We start from the raw sequence: 12,182 nt of genomic DNA, 5'->3' as shown, positions 1-12,182 counted from the left end.
GTTATGTTGGAACTCCATCTACAAAGGTGTTATATAGAATGCTAATGAGTGTATATAAATCTCGTGGAATACAGGAATATAGGAATACATCACTCTTACACCATTTCCTTTAATTGTGTATATGTGTTTTACATACATAATTTGGTTTTGATGGATGGTTTGGGCTATTAGTATTATTAGTTTTCCTGACATTTCCCAACTTCTCTTTTTGAAATGCAGACAGCACAACAATCAGGCACTTTCATTACAAAGAAGAGCTGTTACCTGGACAGAGCCAAGAAAGTATTTCTTATAGAGCAATATTTATTGAACATTGTTAATTATCTGATCAACAAATCATTGGACCATCCTATATGACATAGAAGTAGTGTTTGGAGCACTTGCTTTTAAAGAGGTTTGCTTTAAGGCTATTTTATCAGTACTCAAGTAATGAAACCGAAGAAAATGTAATTATAAATGTTGGGGTTAATGTCAAGCTATTACACACAAGTGCCACCTAGTGGAGATACTATGCCATACAATTGCCCTTCTGATCATTTGTAATAAGCAATGTAGTTAGCACTCAGGATGGAGTATGTTTGGAGAAAACTGAGTCACTGAGTAGTAATTAACAGAGAAAAAGAGAAATGGAGAGAATGAATAGTCACAGATGCCTCTATATGCCTATCATTTTCCTAGTGTTATCTGTTTTCTGATGGATAAATGAAGAGGTTACGATGTGTTTGTTGACTATGACCTGTCTCTCACTTTTCATCTGTTGTATTCCAGTAAATGAAGACCCAAAGTAACTTCTTTAGAATGTTTACTTCTAGTCTCTTAGTTACTAAGTATATATTGAATATTTACTCATTACAATAATGCATTGTTGTATGGGAGTGCATCTGTAGGTATATGCAGGAATTTATGTCCCTGTCTGTGGGGGAGGGGGAGGATATGCGCATGCACACACACACACTGGGTGGGATCAGAGTAGGATCTGGGAAGGGGAGGATCACAATATAAACAAATTGAGAACACACACACAAAATTACAAAGCAATGAACAGATGCAAACATGATAAACTATTATATTCATTGCTGCTGGGGAATGCATAACAAAAGAAAAATGAGATCTCAACTGAGCAGGTTTCATATAGGAAACTCATCTGGTGTCATGAGTTTTAAATTTCTTTCACCTGCCATAACTTGTTTCCTTACTTCAAAAGGAACCTTAAGAACAGTGTTTTAGACATTGACAGAAACAGTTTAAAATGTACAGTGTACTGGCTTATTTGGGAATTTTTGTTTTGTTTTGTTTTATAAGTCAAGTATTTAGAAATATGTTTTAGGAGCAGATGAGGTTTGTTTGAAATTCTCAGAACACTTTGATCCTCCAAAGATAACTCATTCCAGAGACAACTCACTCCGCATCACTGCCTGAGCTCTGCCTGCCCCCCACCGCCCCAGTCTGTGGAAAAATTGTCTTCCATGAAACCAGTCCCTGGTGCCAAAAATGTTGGGGCCCACTGCCCTAACTCACCTCCAAAGTAATACCAAGTATTGCTTCTCAGGCAAGGACTATTAAACAAAGGGCTATTCACTGTGTGGCCTGCATATCAGCTCTGGTCACTCTAGGCATGAGAATCTTGACTCATATTGTCACTTATGTTCACCATTCCCAGCTATCTGTAATGAATATTTATATTAATATGTTATTTATCTTGTGATTATATTGAGAATGCGTGAGTGTGTAAGGGAGGCAAAATTTTTCCTCTATGCTTTTAGGTTTTTTTCCTGGCTGGACTTGAGCATTAATTTGACCTGAGATAGATCAACAGGAGAAAAACACACAATTTTTACATGACATAGGAGACTTCATAAGGAAATGAAGACACAGAGACACAGAGTTGAACACTTATATACTGAATTGGGCAAGAAATAGTAAATTGTGAAAAAGCAACTAAGTTATGTGAGGAAGCTAGACAAGAATTATTTAAACAAGGTCTATACAGATATTGTCAACTGTTAGTTTTATGGCAGCTAGCCTATACGTACAGAACAATCAGAACGTGCTAACTCAGAAAACCCATAGGCTATAAATCCAGAATGTTGATGTGTCTCTCAGAGAAAGGTTTTAACTAATTCTTGATTCAATACCATTCCCACAGCCAGAAAACTCATGGCTTTAAAGTCAATTCCCACTAGCTTAACATAAAACAGGATGATTCTTCTCATGAACCAGTGATTTTTTTTTCTTTCGGCATTAGAGGATTGAGCCATGATATTGCTGAAAATGTCAATCATTCAATAATTGTACCATATGAGTAATTTAGAAAAATACTACCAAGCAAAAAGTCACTAAGGATCAAACAACAGGATCTTAGGATACTGGGCTAATTAGGACCAGTTACCCCAGATCACCTGGTTCAATGGGTCTCAAACTTCAATGAGCATCAGAATCACCTGAGAGGCTTGTCAAAACACAGATTGTTGGCCCCTACAGGGGTTCTGACTCAGTAAATCTGGGGCTCAAATATTTGCATTTCTCGAGGTGCTGATGCTGTTGGTTTAGGGATCACACTTTGTGAATCATTGATCTCATTGGGTTTTCCCTTCAAAGTTGTATGTCGGCTGAGAGGACTGCTTTATTCAATGAAGAAAACTTTCTTGGCCAATTGCTTATCTGCCTCAAGAGCAGACAAGAGCAATGGCTATAGAGAACTTACTACCTGAAATACCCAAACTCTAGGTACATATACAAGACCCTCATGATGACCCAGTGAGATTCTACTACTATGGTACCCATTTCACAAATGAAGGAACATGGAACCTGGAATTTGAACTCAGGCTTTGGAAAGAGTTCTTAACCACTTCCACTACTCTGCTTTCCCTGGTAACAGGGAAGAACTTAGCTGTGCTCATTGATTCATCAAGAATAATGACAACCAGGTGATTCAGGCAGCTAAGGGAACCAAATATTTAGAAAGCTTTTTTGCTCTGCTGTAAATTTTTCTCTTTTGATCTTTAAGCCAGCTGAATAATGGTTAATGACTCATTAGCATGGATTCAAGCCAAACGTGTCTCTTAATAATACTTTCTAAATTTGCCTAGATGATGAGGAAATTAAATATCACCTTCAAAAATTATGCATCAATGAAATATGCCAGAAACATGTTGCATTTTAAACAAATGACTATTCTTTAGTAGCAAATTGCTAAAACATGTTAATTACAAGAACCAGAAACCAGCCTAAACTAATATACCTAAAAATGAAATGTGCATACTCCCAGGGCTTCAGGAAGAGACCAGAACAGGGACCAACACTCTGTTTCTCTCTGCTTTCTATTTCATCTGTCTCTCTCTATGGACAGACTTTCTCTGCAGCTTCAGTTTACATGGAGCAATCTGGCCATCCAACAACTCTCAAATTTACATTTGAAGGGTGGCAGAATATACTAACCCAAAATATGCCACTTTGACATAAGGATTACTTTGAACTAAAGAACCTGAAAAACAGCAAATACAAGAAGGGCATTCTAATCTCCCCTTTCCTTCCTGAAAATAGGAGATTAAAATCTCCCTGTGAAAGATGCCCTCCCTCTACCAGGAGAAAGGAAACATTCTTCAGCTGGGAGTCTTAGACAAGAGAATTCTGTACAAACAGACCTTGTTAAAATAATTCTTATCTTCCTTTTAGCCTCCCTACAAAATTTAGTTACTTTTCTACAATTGCCTCTCTTTGATCAACCTAATATAAAAGCATGCAGATTTTGCCACTTCTTTGGGTCTTCATTTCCTTATGAGGGTTCCCTGTCACATGACACTTATATTAAATTTTTATGTGTGTCTCCTATTAGTCCATTTTATGTTAACTTAATTCTCAGGCCCAGCCAAAGACCCTAAGAGAGTAGAGGTGAAGTTTTGCCTTCCCTATACATTCACAAGTCCAGCCCCACTCAAAGATCACTGGCCATTCCTCAATTCTAATCCCCGATTCCTGTGGAGAGAATCTGAATGACCTTACTTGGGTTAAGTGTTCTCCTCTGATCCAATCATTTATGGCTATGAAGTGGGGTCATGCAATATAAATTTGGCTACCTCTCTGCTTAGGGGAGGGAAGAAAATCATTGACTGTGAGCTGGGCTAAGACTTCAAGAGAAGTGTTCCACTCAGAAAAATACAGGTACATTCGCCTTCTAAGCTAGCAATCCCGCTTCTGGTAATCCATTCAACAGGGATCAAGAGAAATGGCCCAAGAATATAGATGTTTTCAGTCCCTACACTTTAAAAAAAAAAATCACAGTCAAAGGATACCTTAACACAATATCAAAAGACGAAAGCCACCCACGATCCCCATCCCTTACACTCCAGTAATTAAATGTAACCAGTCTTAGAACACACATGCTCTTATATGCCATATACCAGTAGAAAAACTGCATTTGATTTTTAGAACTTTTAATTTACAGGCAACATTTTCCAGGCAATGCTGCTATTTCATACCATGAGGAAAGTCTGCCCTGTATAATGCTGGTGTGATCTAGAGGGAAATTGCTCCAAAAATATCTAGTCCCATTGGGGTAGGATGCTGGGGACTTCATTGGTTACCTCTCTGCATCACAGCCTATAGAGCAGCACTATCATGAAAATGCTTCATCTAAGTGATAAGCAAATGGTATGGAAACATTTTGCAGCCAATACATTTCATGCACATTGGCTGAATCCTTGGGAAAAATCCAAGTAAAGAGCAAGGTTCTGAGTCAATCATTTACCCTCTTTTTTTTCCCTGCAGTACATCTCTTCGCATGTTGCAGACTTTAAAAATGAAATGTTTGAGAAACTCCTTAAGCACCTTTGCCACTGTGCAGATGAATTCCGGGAGGTCATAAAAACTGACATGCAGAGGCAGATGTTTGCTGAACTCTTCCTACATTGTGACTCTGGAAAGGTGGGTTCAGACCCTCACAGAATTGCTTCTCAAACTATTTGTTATGATGGACCCATTTTTAGGTGGTTGTTGTTGATGATGTTTTTAATTCTCAATCTGTTGTAGACTGAATGAAAATGAAAATGGATTACTAGGGGGGAAAAGAACATACAAAATACAATTCAGTTTTTAAATTTTTAAAAAAAAATTTTTAAACTTTTAAATTAAGTTTTTTCTTACTCTCGTTGTTGGTGGCTCCCTGCAGAAAACAGTTGCTAGGAGTAGAAACCCTACCACTTTTATTATGCTGATTCTTAAAAACAAGAAGTGTTTATATCAAAAAGTGTTTGTAAAAATGGAATTTGGGAGAACAATAGTGTGTCAGGATACCAAGTGGACTTGTAATATGATACAAAATTTACTGAAATATATTTGTTTATGAACCTTATATTTATTTATTTGTATGCCTATGTTCCAGAAAGGATTTAAGGAAGCTCACAAGAATAGATAGAATGCAACAAAGTAGGATAAAAGAAGAAAAAAATAAGAGAGAGGCTACTAAATGAAGGTGGGAACAAAGCCCAAAATGATATAAAAAAGTAGGCCCCAAATTGGGGGTCTGGCCTGAAGGCCAAGCAGGTTCTTGGCTTCAAGCAGGAAAGAATTCAAGAGCAAGCTGACAGAGAAAGTTTATTAAAGAAAAGGAAAAAAAGGAGGCTGCCCCATAGACAGGGCAGAAGCTCTCTCTCTCAGCAATAGAGAGTAGACCTTTTGAGTTTCTGGGGTCTTATTTTATACCTTTTTTTTTTTTTTTTGGCTACTCTTTAGTTTCCAAAGCATGCTCATTCACATATTGACTAACATTCTTTTATAATAGGCCAGAACCCTACCTACTGCACAAAGGCAAAACAGATGCAAAATAGTGTTAAAGGACTTCCTCACCTAAAATTACAAGACTGTGTGTGTGTGTGTGTGTGTGTGTATTTAAATTCCTTTATTCCCATATCATCCTGTTGGCTGAACTTTAGTCATATAATATCTGTGCTTCTTCTTATATTCTTCTCTCTTATGAAAGGCATCATTATCCAGTCATTCAAGCCAAACCTCCTCCTCCTTCATCAGCCCCCCACCTCTAGTCATCAAGTGTTAAGAGACATCTTCCTAAATTTTTGCAAGTCCATTTCTTCATAAGTCTGGCATGTGAGATTTTAATTGCTCTGTTGCAGTTTTCTCTTCTCCAGCCAGTGGTGACAGTTCACCTGCTGAATCAGGATGATTAGTCTTGATTTCATATTCTAGCTTGTACTAAATGTAATCCAGATCAGAGTCAGCTTTCTGGAACATCAGTTCTAGCTTATCGACCTTCGTCTCCAGGTTGAATGGTTCATTTTATACCTCCTATTTAAATGTATGTTAAGCAGTAGGGATAATTATTCATAAGATTTCTGGGAAAGGGGTGGGGAATTCTCAGAACTGAGAACTCCCCCTTTTAAACCATATAGGGTAACTTCTAGGAGTTGCCATGGCATTTGTAAACTGTCATGGCCCTGGTGGGAGTTTCTTTTAGTATGCTAATACATTATAAGCAGGGTATGATGAGCAGTGAAGATAATCTGAGGTCATTTTTTGTGGTCATCTGAGTCCTAGCTGGTTTTGGCCAGTTTCTCCATCTCTTATCTCTTATCAGAAACCTTGGTTCAGGTCTTATGACTCTTTATCCAGCGGGGCCTATCTTTTCCCTACCTCAAAAATGCTACTATAATGACCTAAATATTGGTTGTGGGTCGTTTACAAGTTTGGATCTAAGCTTCCTAGCGATGAATGTGAAAAGGGAAGCATGACAAAACCCGCTATTGACAATGTTTATAATTACAAACTGGTGCTAAGTATAGAAATTTGGTGTTCAAATTATAGTTAGGAGTTTCTCCTGGAGGTACTCATTAAAGGGGTCCTATGTGATGAAGTGAACATCCTTTTTGATGGACTTGTAATAAATGCAATGACTTTTTTAGGGCAGTTTCTTAACTGTAGCCAAATGATACCATGCTGGACTGCAATTCAGAAAAAGCAGTTCTTAAAGGAACTAATATATTGCAGTCTAGGTTCTCAGATCCCTGTTAATTTGGCTAAAGTCAGGAATATATTTTATAAAATCTGAAATGTCTGTGTGTCTTTCAGGCAGTCCTTCTTGAATATTGCTGCTTTTAGCAGAGCTTGTAAGAACTATTGGGTGACGTGAGCATCAAGATCTTACTCCCTGGTAAAATGCCTGAAGGATGTTCTCTGTTGCCCAATTTAACAGCAACTCATATGTTTTAACAAACATAGTGGGATAATATTTAGAGGAATTATTAATAACCGAGGCTTGTTTGTGCTCTTTGCTTTTCTTCCCATCATTCAAGCAGCAGTTATGTGCTGATCTTGGAAGTGTAAGGACAGAAAAACTCCACCTGCATCCTCTTAGGGTCCCAGCTGGGCTTGAGAATTAAACTGATATAAGATAGAGTAACAGGAGAAAAGCATACAAATTTATAAGTTTTATGTGGCATGGAAGCCCTAATAAGGAAATGAAGACTCCAAGAAGCAAGCAGTTAGAGTCAGTTACTTATATACTGGATTGGACAAAGAATAGTAAACTGTGTTAATGTGGGTAAATTATGCATGGAGGCTTAAAAGATAAGAGTTAGTCTAACAAGGTTTATACAGTATTCTTTTGGTTTCAATTTCTCATCCTTGAAGATAAGGATGTTGCCTTTCCTTCTAATACAGAGAGAGTGTCTTTCACATGGGAACTTCATCTTCTGCTTTGAAGAAACAGCATGAAGGTCAAAGTGATCTTCTTGCATCTGTTGCTCTTCAAGTATCTTTAACAATAGTCAATATGCTAGAATAGCATATTTTAACCCCTTCAGAGAGAAGGTAAATAGAGTCTAGAATAAAGAAGTTAATTGAGTTTCTGAGTGGGTATTTCTAACCAGTAGCTGAGACAAGAGTTCTGAAAGCTTTTTTTTTTTCAGACAGTCTCACTGTCTTGCCTGGGCTAGAGTGCCGTGTCAGCCTAGCTCACAGCAACCTCAACTCCTGGGCTTAAGCGATCCTTCTGCCTCAGCCTCCTGAGTAGCTGGGACTACAGGCGCATGCCACCATGCCTGGCTAATTTTTTGTTTCTATTTTTAGTTGCCCAGCTAAGTTTTTCTATTTTTAGTAGAGACGGGATCTCACTCTTGCTCAGGCTGGTCTCAAATTCCTGACCTCAAGCGATCCTCCCGCCTCGGCCTCCCAGAGTGCTAGGATTACATGCGTGGGCCACCGCACCCGGCCCTGAAAGCCTTTAAATTGAAAATGAAAGACTTTAAATAGAAAATGCTGAGCTCTTGAGAAAGAATGGAGACTTATAAAGAAGAATGCAAAATATGACACCAAAGCAGTTTTTCTATCACTGGGAAATTGTGACCAGCTGATAGGAGGAGGAGGTTGGAGTGGGTATGACTAAAGCTTAGAGGTTGTCTTGGTCCCTCAGTCTGGGTTAGTGCCTGATCCCCCATCCCTGAGCCCCAGTCAGGGTTGGAGGTTGAGGGCAACAGTATAGACACTTTTGGAAATTCCAGGTTGGGATGAAATTTAAGAACAGCAAACCCTTATGCTTCATTTCCTGGGTGTAGTTCAGAGGCTGCAAGTTTTAGAGAAGTCCTGAATCCAACATGGCACTAAAGAGGAAGGATAGCAGCTGCAGTAGGCAGGGTCACAATTTTTCTTTTTTTTTAATCAGTCCACAAGTCAATGGACATTTGGGTTGTTTCCAATTTGGAGCTATTGTGAATGAGGATGCTAAGAACATTCATGCACAAGTCTTGTAGTGTACACGTTTTAATTTCTCTCATAGATTAAATTAAACTTTGACTCAAAAATGGCCTACATTCAATGAGGTTGAGATGACATGACAGAACCTTCTTGGCATACTATAGAGGAAGAAGTCTAAAGGCTTTCAAGATTGCTGAAATTGATTTCTCATGTGCCTGCACAGATTGCTTCTACCATATAGCCCAAGACAGCTCAAATGACACTCCCTTGAGAGATACTCAAGAAATTATTGAAGGGAACACCAGCATCACTAAAACTTCTATGATAGCTGTCCTGGGGATGATGTTGGGAGACACTGCCATTTAAACTGATTTCAAGGGAAATGATTGGAATCCAGAGTGACAGAAGACATATGTCATCTAACTGCCAGAGACAAGGTCCACAGTCAAAATTAGTGCTCATAAATGGCATTGATATGTGATATTTTGATTCAATCCCTAAGGACCAAGGCCATATTTTAATAGGTCCAGTTTGTCTAGGATTCACACTGTGGTTATTTCTTTAGTTCCTGAATATATACTTGGAATTACCCTGATGAACAGTAGGGGTTAAAGTGGCCATCTGAATGTTTTGGCCCACATGGATTGTCTTGGTGATCATGAATGGTTTCCTTAGGCATTAAATAGATAAGATGTCTACTATATTATTAACTGGATATATTTACAGAAAAGCACTAACTATGGAGTCAGAAACATGAGTTGAGATACCACAATGGAGAATCTTGGTCTCTCATGCAGTTTCCAGACTTAAGTCACTTTATACACCCAGAACTCTTTGGTTGAAGGGGAGGCTGAGTCTCTTGGGAAAGAATTATATAAGACTTTCTCAAGCATACATTGTAGATATTACTCCTGGCTTTCCTCAGAGGGCCTGTAGGCATTTATTAGGGTGAATATGCATTGAGAAAATGGAAATTATCCCAGATTCTCAGGGATTACCAGACACTGACTCCAAGTTAACACTAATCCCTAGGATCCTAAAGCACCCGAGTGGACTGTTGGTTTAAAGTTACAGTTTATGGATGTCAGGTGATAAATGCTATTTTGGCCCAAGATTATAGCACAGGCCCAATTAATCTGTGGATTTAACTATGGTTATTTCTGGTTCCTGAATGTTTAATTGGAATGGACACACTCAGCAATAACAGAATCCTCACATTTGTTCTTCAAATTGGGGACTGAGGACATTTATGTTAGGAAGGACCAAACAGAAACTCCTGAACTTTCCCTGTCTGCCAGAATCTAAAAAACAACAAATAAACAGATTACAGAAACAAAAACAGAGATTACATATGAAAATATATAAGGGATTCAGGGGAAGTAATCCTATCACGTTCTTTTCTAATGCTTCTGTTTTGTCTATGTAGAAGGTGGATACATCTTGAAGAATGTTTGTAGATTACCGTGACTCTACTTGCAGTGGCCTTTCCAGGTGTGGAAGCTTTATTGAACCAAATTGACATAGCCCTCTCATTCACAGCTGTTGGTCTGGCAAATGCTCTTTTCTCTAGGGCAGTTTACAAGGACCAATAGAGAAGTTTAATTTCACCTGTCAGAAACAGCAGTATACTTTCACTGTTTTGCCTTAAGGCTAAGACAGCTCTCCTTTTCTCTATCCTAATCTGGGATGCAAAGCCCTTGATTGTGTTGACATATCACAGAACATCACACAGGTCCATGATGTCCATCATGGTGATTGGACTTGATGAGCCAGAAGTGGCATTATATGCCTTGGTAAGACACATGCATGTCAGAGGATGGGAGATAAACCCCACAAAAATCCAAGGTTTACTGCCTTGGTAAAATTTTTAGCAGTCTGGTGGTTCCAAGTATAAGGTAAATTGCCATATCCTGTGCCACCTACCATTAAGAAAGAGATGCAATGCTTACTGGATTATTTTTATATTTTAGAAACAACTTTTGCCATATTTGCATATGCTGCTTTTAAGAATTAACTGAGTGGGTTTGTGTGTGTTGCTTTTATGCTTTAACTGAGCCATCCGTTGCCAGAGTGGATCCATCCCAGAGCAAGAAAAGGCTCTACAGGCTTTTCTAGGTAGTGCAAAAACTCTTCTTCACCTTGTGCATTATTACCCAGAGGATCTTTTGGTATTTGGAGTGCATGTGGCATACTGGAATGCTGGGGCAAGTTGCAATAGTAGAATCAAATTGTAAATCCCTTGAGTTTTGGAGCAAATCCCTGCCCTCTACTAAAGTTTATTATTCTCCTTTGAGAAACAGCTCCTGTGTGTGTTTATAGTCTGTAATTCATAAAACCATATACTTATTATGATTTGTGCATTTTTCTGTATATATAGTATTCATTTTTTAAAAGGTTTAGTTTGAAAATTTATATGGAAAAATAAAAGTCCAAATATACCAAAAATAATTATAAATGAAGAACAAGTTGAGGAGAATTTCCCTGATTTTTAAAATAAGGTTAGGCCGGGCGTGGTGGCTCACGCCTGTAATCCTAGCACTCTGGGAGGCTGAGGTGGGCAGATTGTTTGAGCTCAGGAGTTCGAGACCAGCCTGAGCAAGAGAGAGACCCCCGTCTCTACTAAAAATAGAAAGAAATTAATCAGACAACTAAAAATATATATAAAAAATTAGCCGGGCATGGTGGCGCATGCCTGTAGTCCTAGCTACTCGGGAGGCTGAGGCAGGAGGATTGCTTGTGCCCAGGAGTTTGAGGTTGCTATGAGCTAGGCTGATGCCACGGCACTCTAGCCAGGGCAACAGAGCCAGACTCTGTCTCAAAAAAATAAATAAATAAATAAAATAAAATAAGGTTATATTAACTGAAATGGCTTTGGCTTTGATGCTGGAATAGATAAACAAATCGATGGAACAGAATATTGGACCTGGCATCAGATGTGAAAGTATGTGGGAATTTAGTATATGACATAGGTAGCAGTATAAATCAGTGAGAAAAGGACTAATTAATAAATGATATTGGGGCAATTGGCTTTCCATATTGGGAAAAAACATAAAATTAGAGTCCAACCTCACTAATGAGGAAAAATGAGTTCTATCTGATCAAAAACCTAGATGTGGAAAACAAAATTTTAAAAATTTTAGAAGCAAATGTAGAGCACATACCTTCTGACTCCAGTATAGGTGAGTATTTCCTAAAGAATATTCCAAATGGGTGCAAACCATAGAGAAAATGATTAATATACTTGACTACCTCAAAATTAATGGATAGCCTCAAAGTTAATGGATAGCATTGATATGGCTAAACTCATCAAAAGTTAAATTAAAATATAAGAGATAAACTGGGAAAAATATTTCCTATGTAGATAACAGAATGATCATTATCAAAATTTTTAAAATTAAGAAGAAATAGACAACTGTTCTCAATTGAAGAATGGGAAAATAACAAGAAAAAGCCGTTCGCAGAAGAGGAAACCCACATAT

General features: G+C 38.2%; 1 protein-coding gene across 1 annotated transcript in view; it reads left to right on the top strand.

Annotated features, from left to right (window-relative positions):
* The window catches only part of EFCAB5 (EF-hand calcium binding domain 5), a 78,127-nt gene that overhangs the window by 35,169 nt on the left and 30,776 nt on the right, over positions 1-12,182 (top strand). The window contains exon 5 of the mRNA XM_012657292.1: positions 4,768-4,923. Within this exon, the coding sequence (XP_012512746.1) occupies positions 4,768-4,923 (156 nt within the window). The remainder of the gene's footprint in view (positions 1-4,767; positions 4,924-12,182) is intronic.

The sequence above is a fragment of the Propithecus coquereli genome, unplaced genomic scaffold (genome assembly GCF_000956105.1).
Source record: "Propithecus coquereli isolate 6110/MARCELLA unplaced genomic scaffold, Pcoq_1.0 Scaffold536, whole genome shotgun sequence".
Lineage (NCBI taxonomy): Eukaryota > Metazoa > Chordata > Mammalia > Primates > Indriidae > Propithecus > Propithecus coquereli.
The sequence above is the reverse complement of the archived record's forward strand: the minus strand, read 5'-3'. Positions and strand labels throughout refer to the sequence as shown.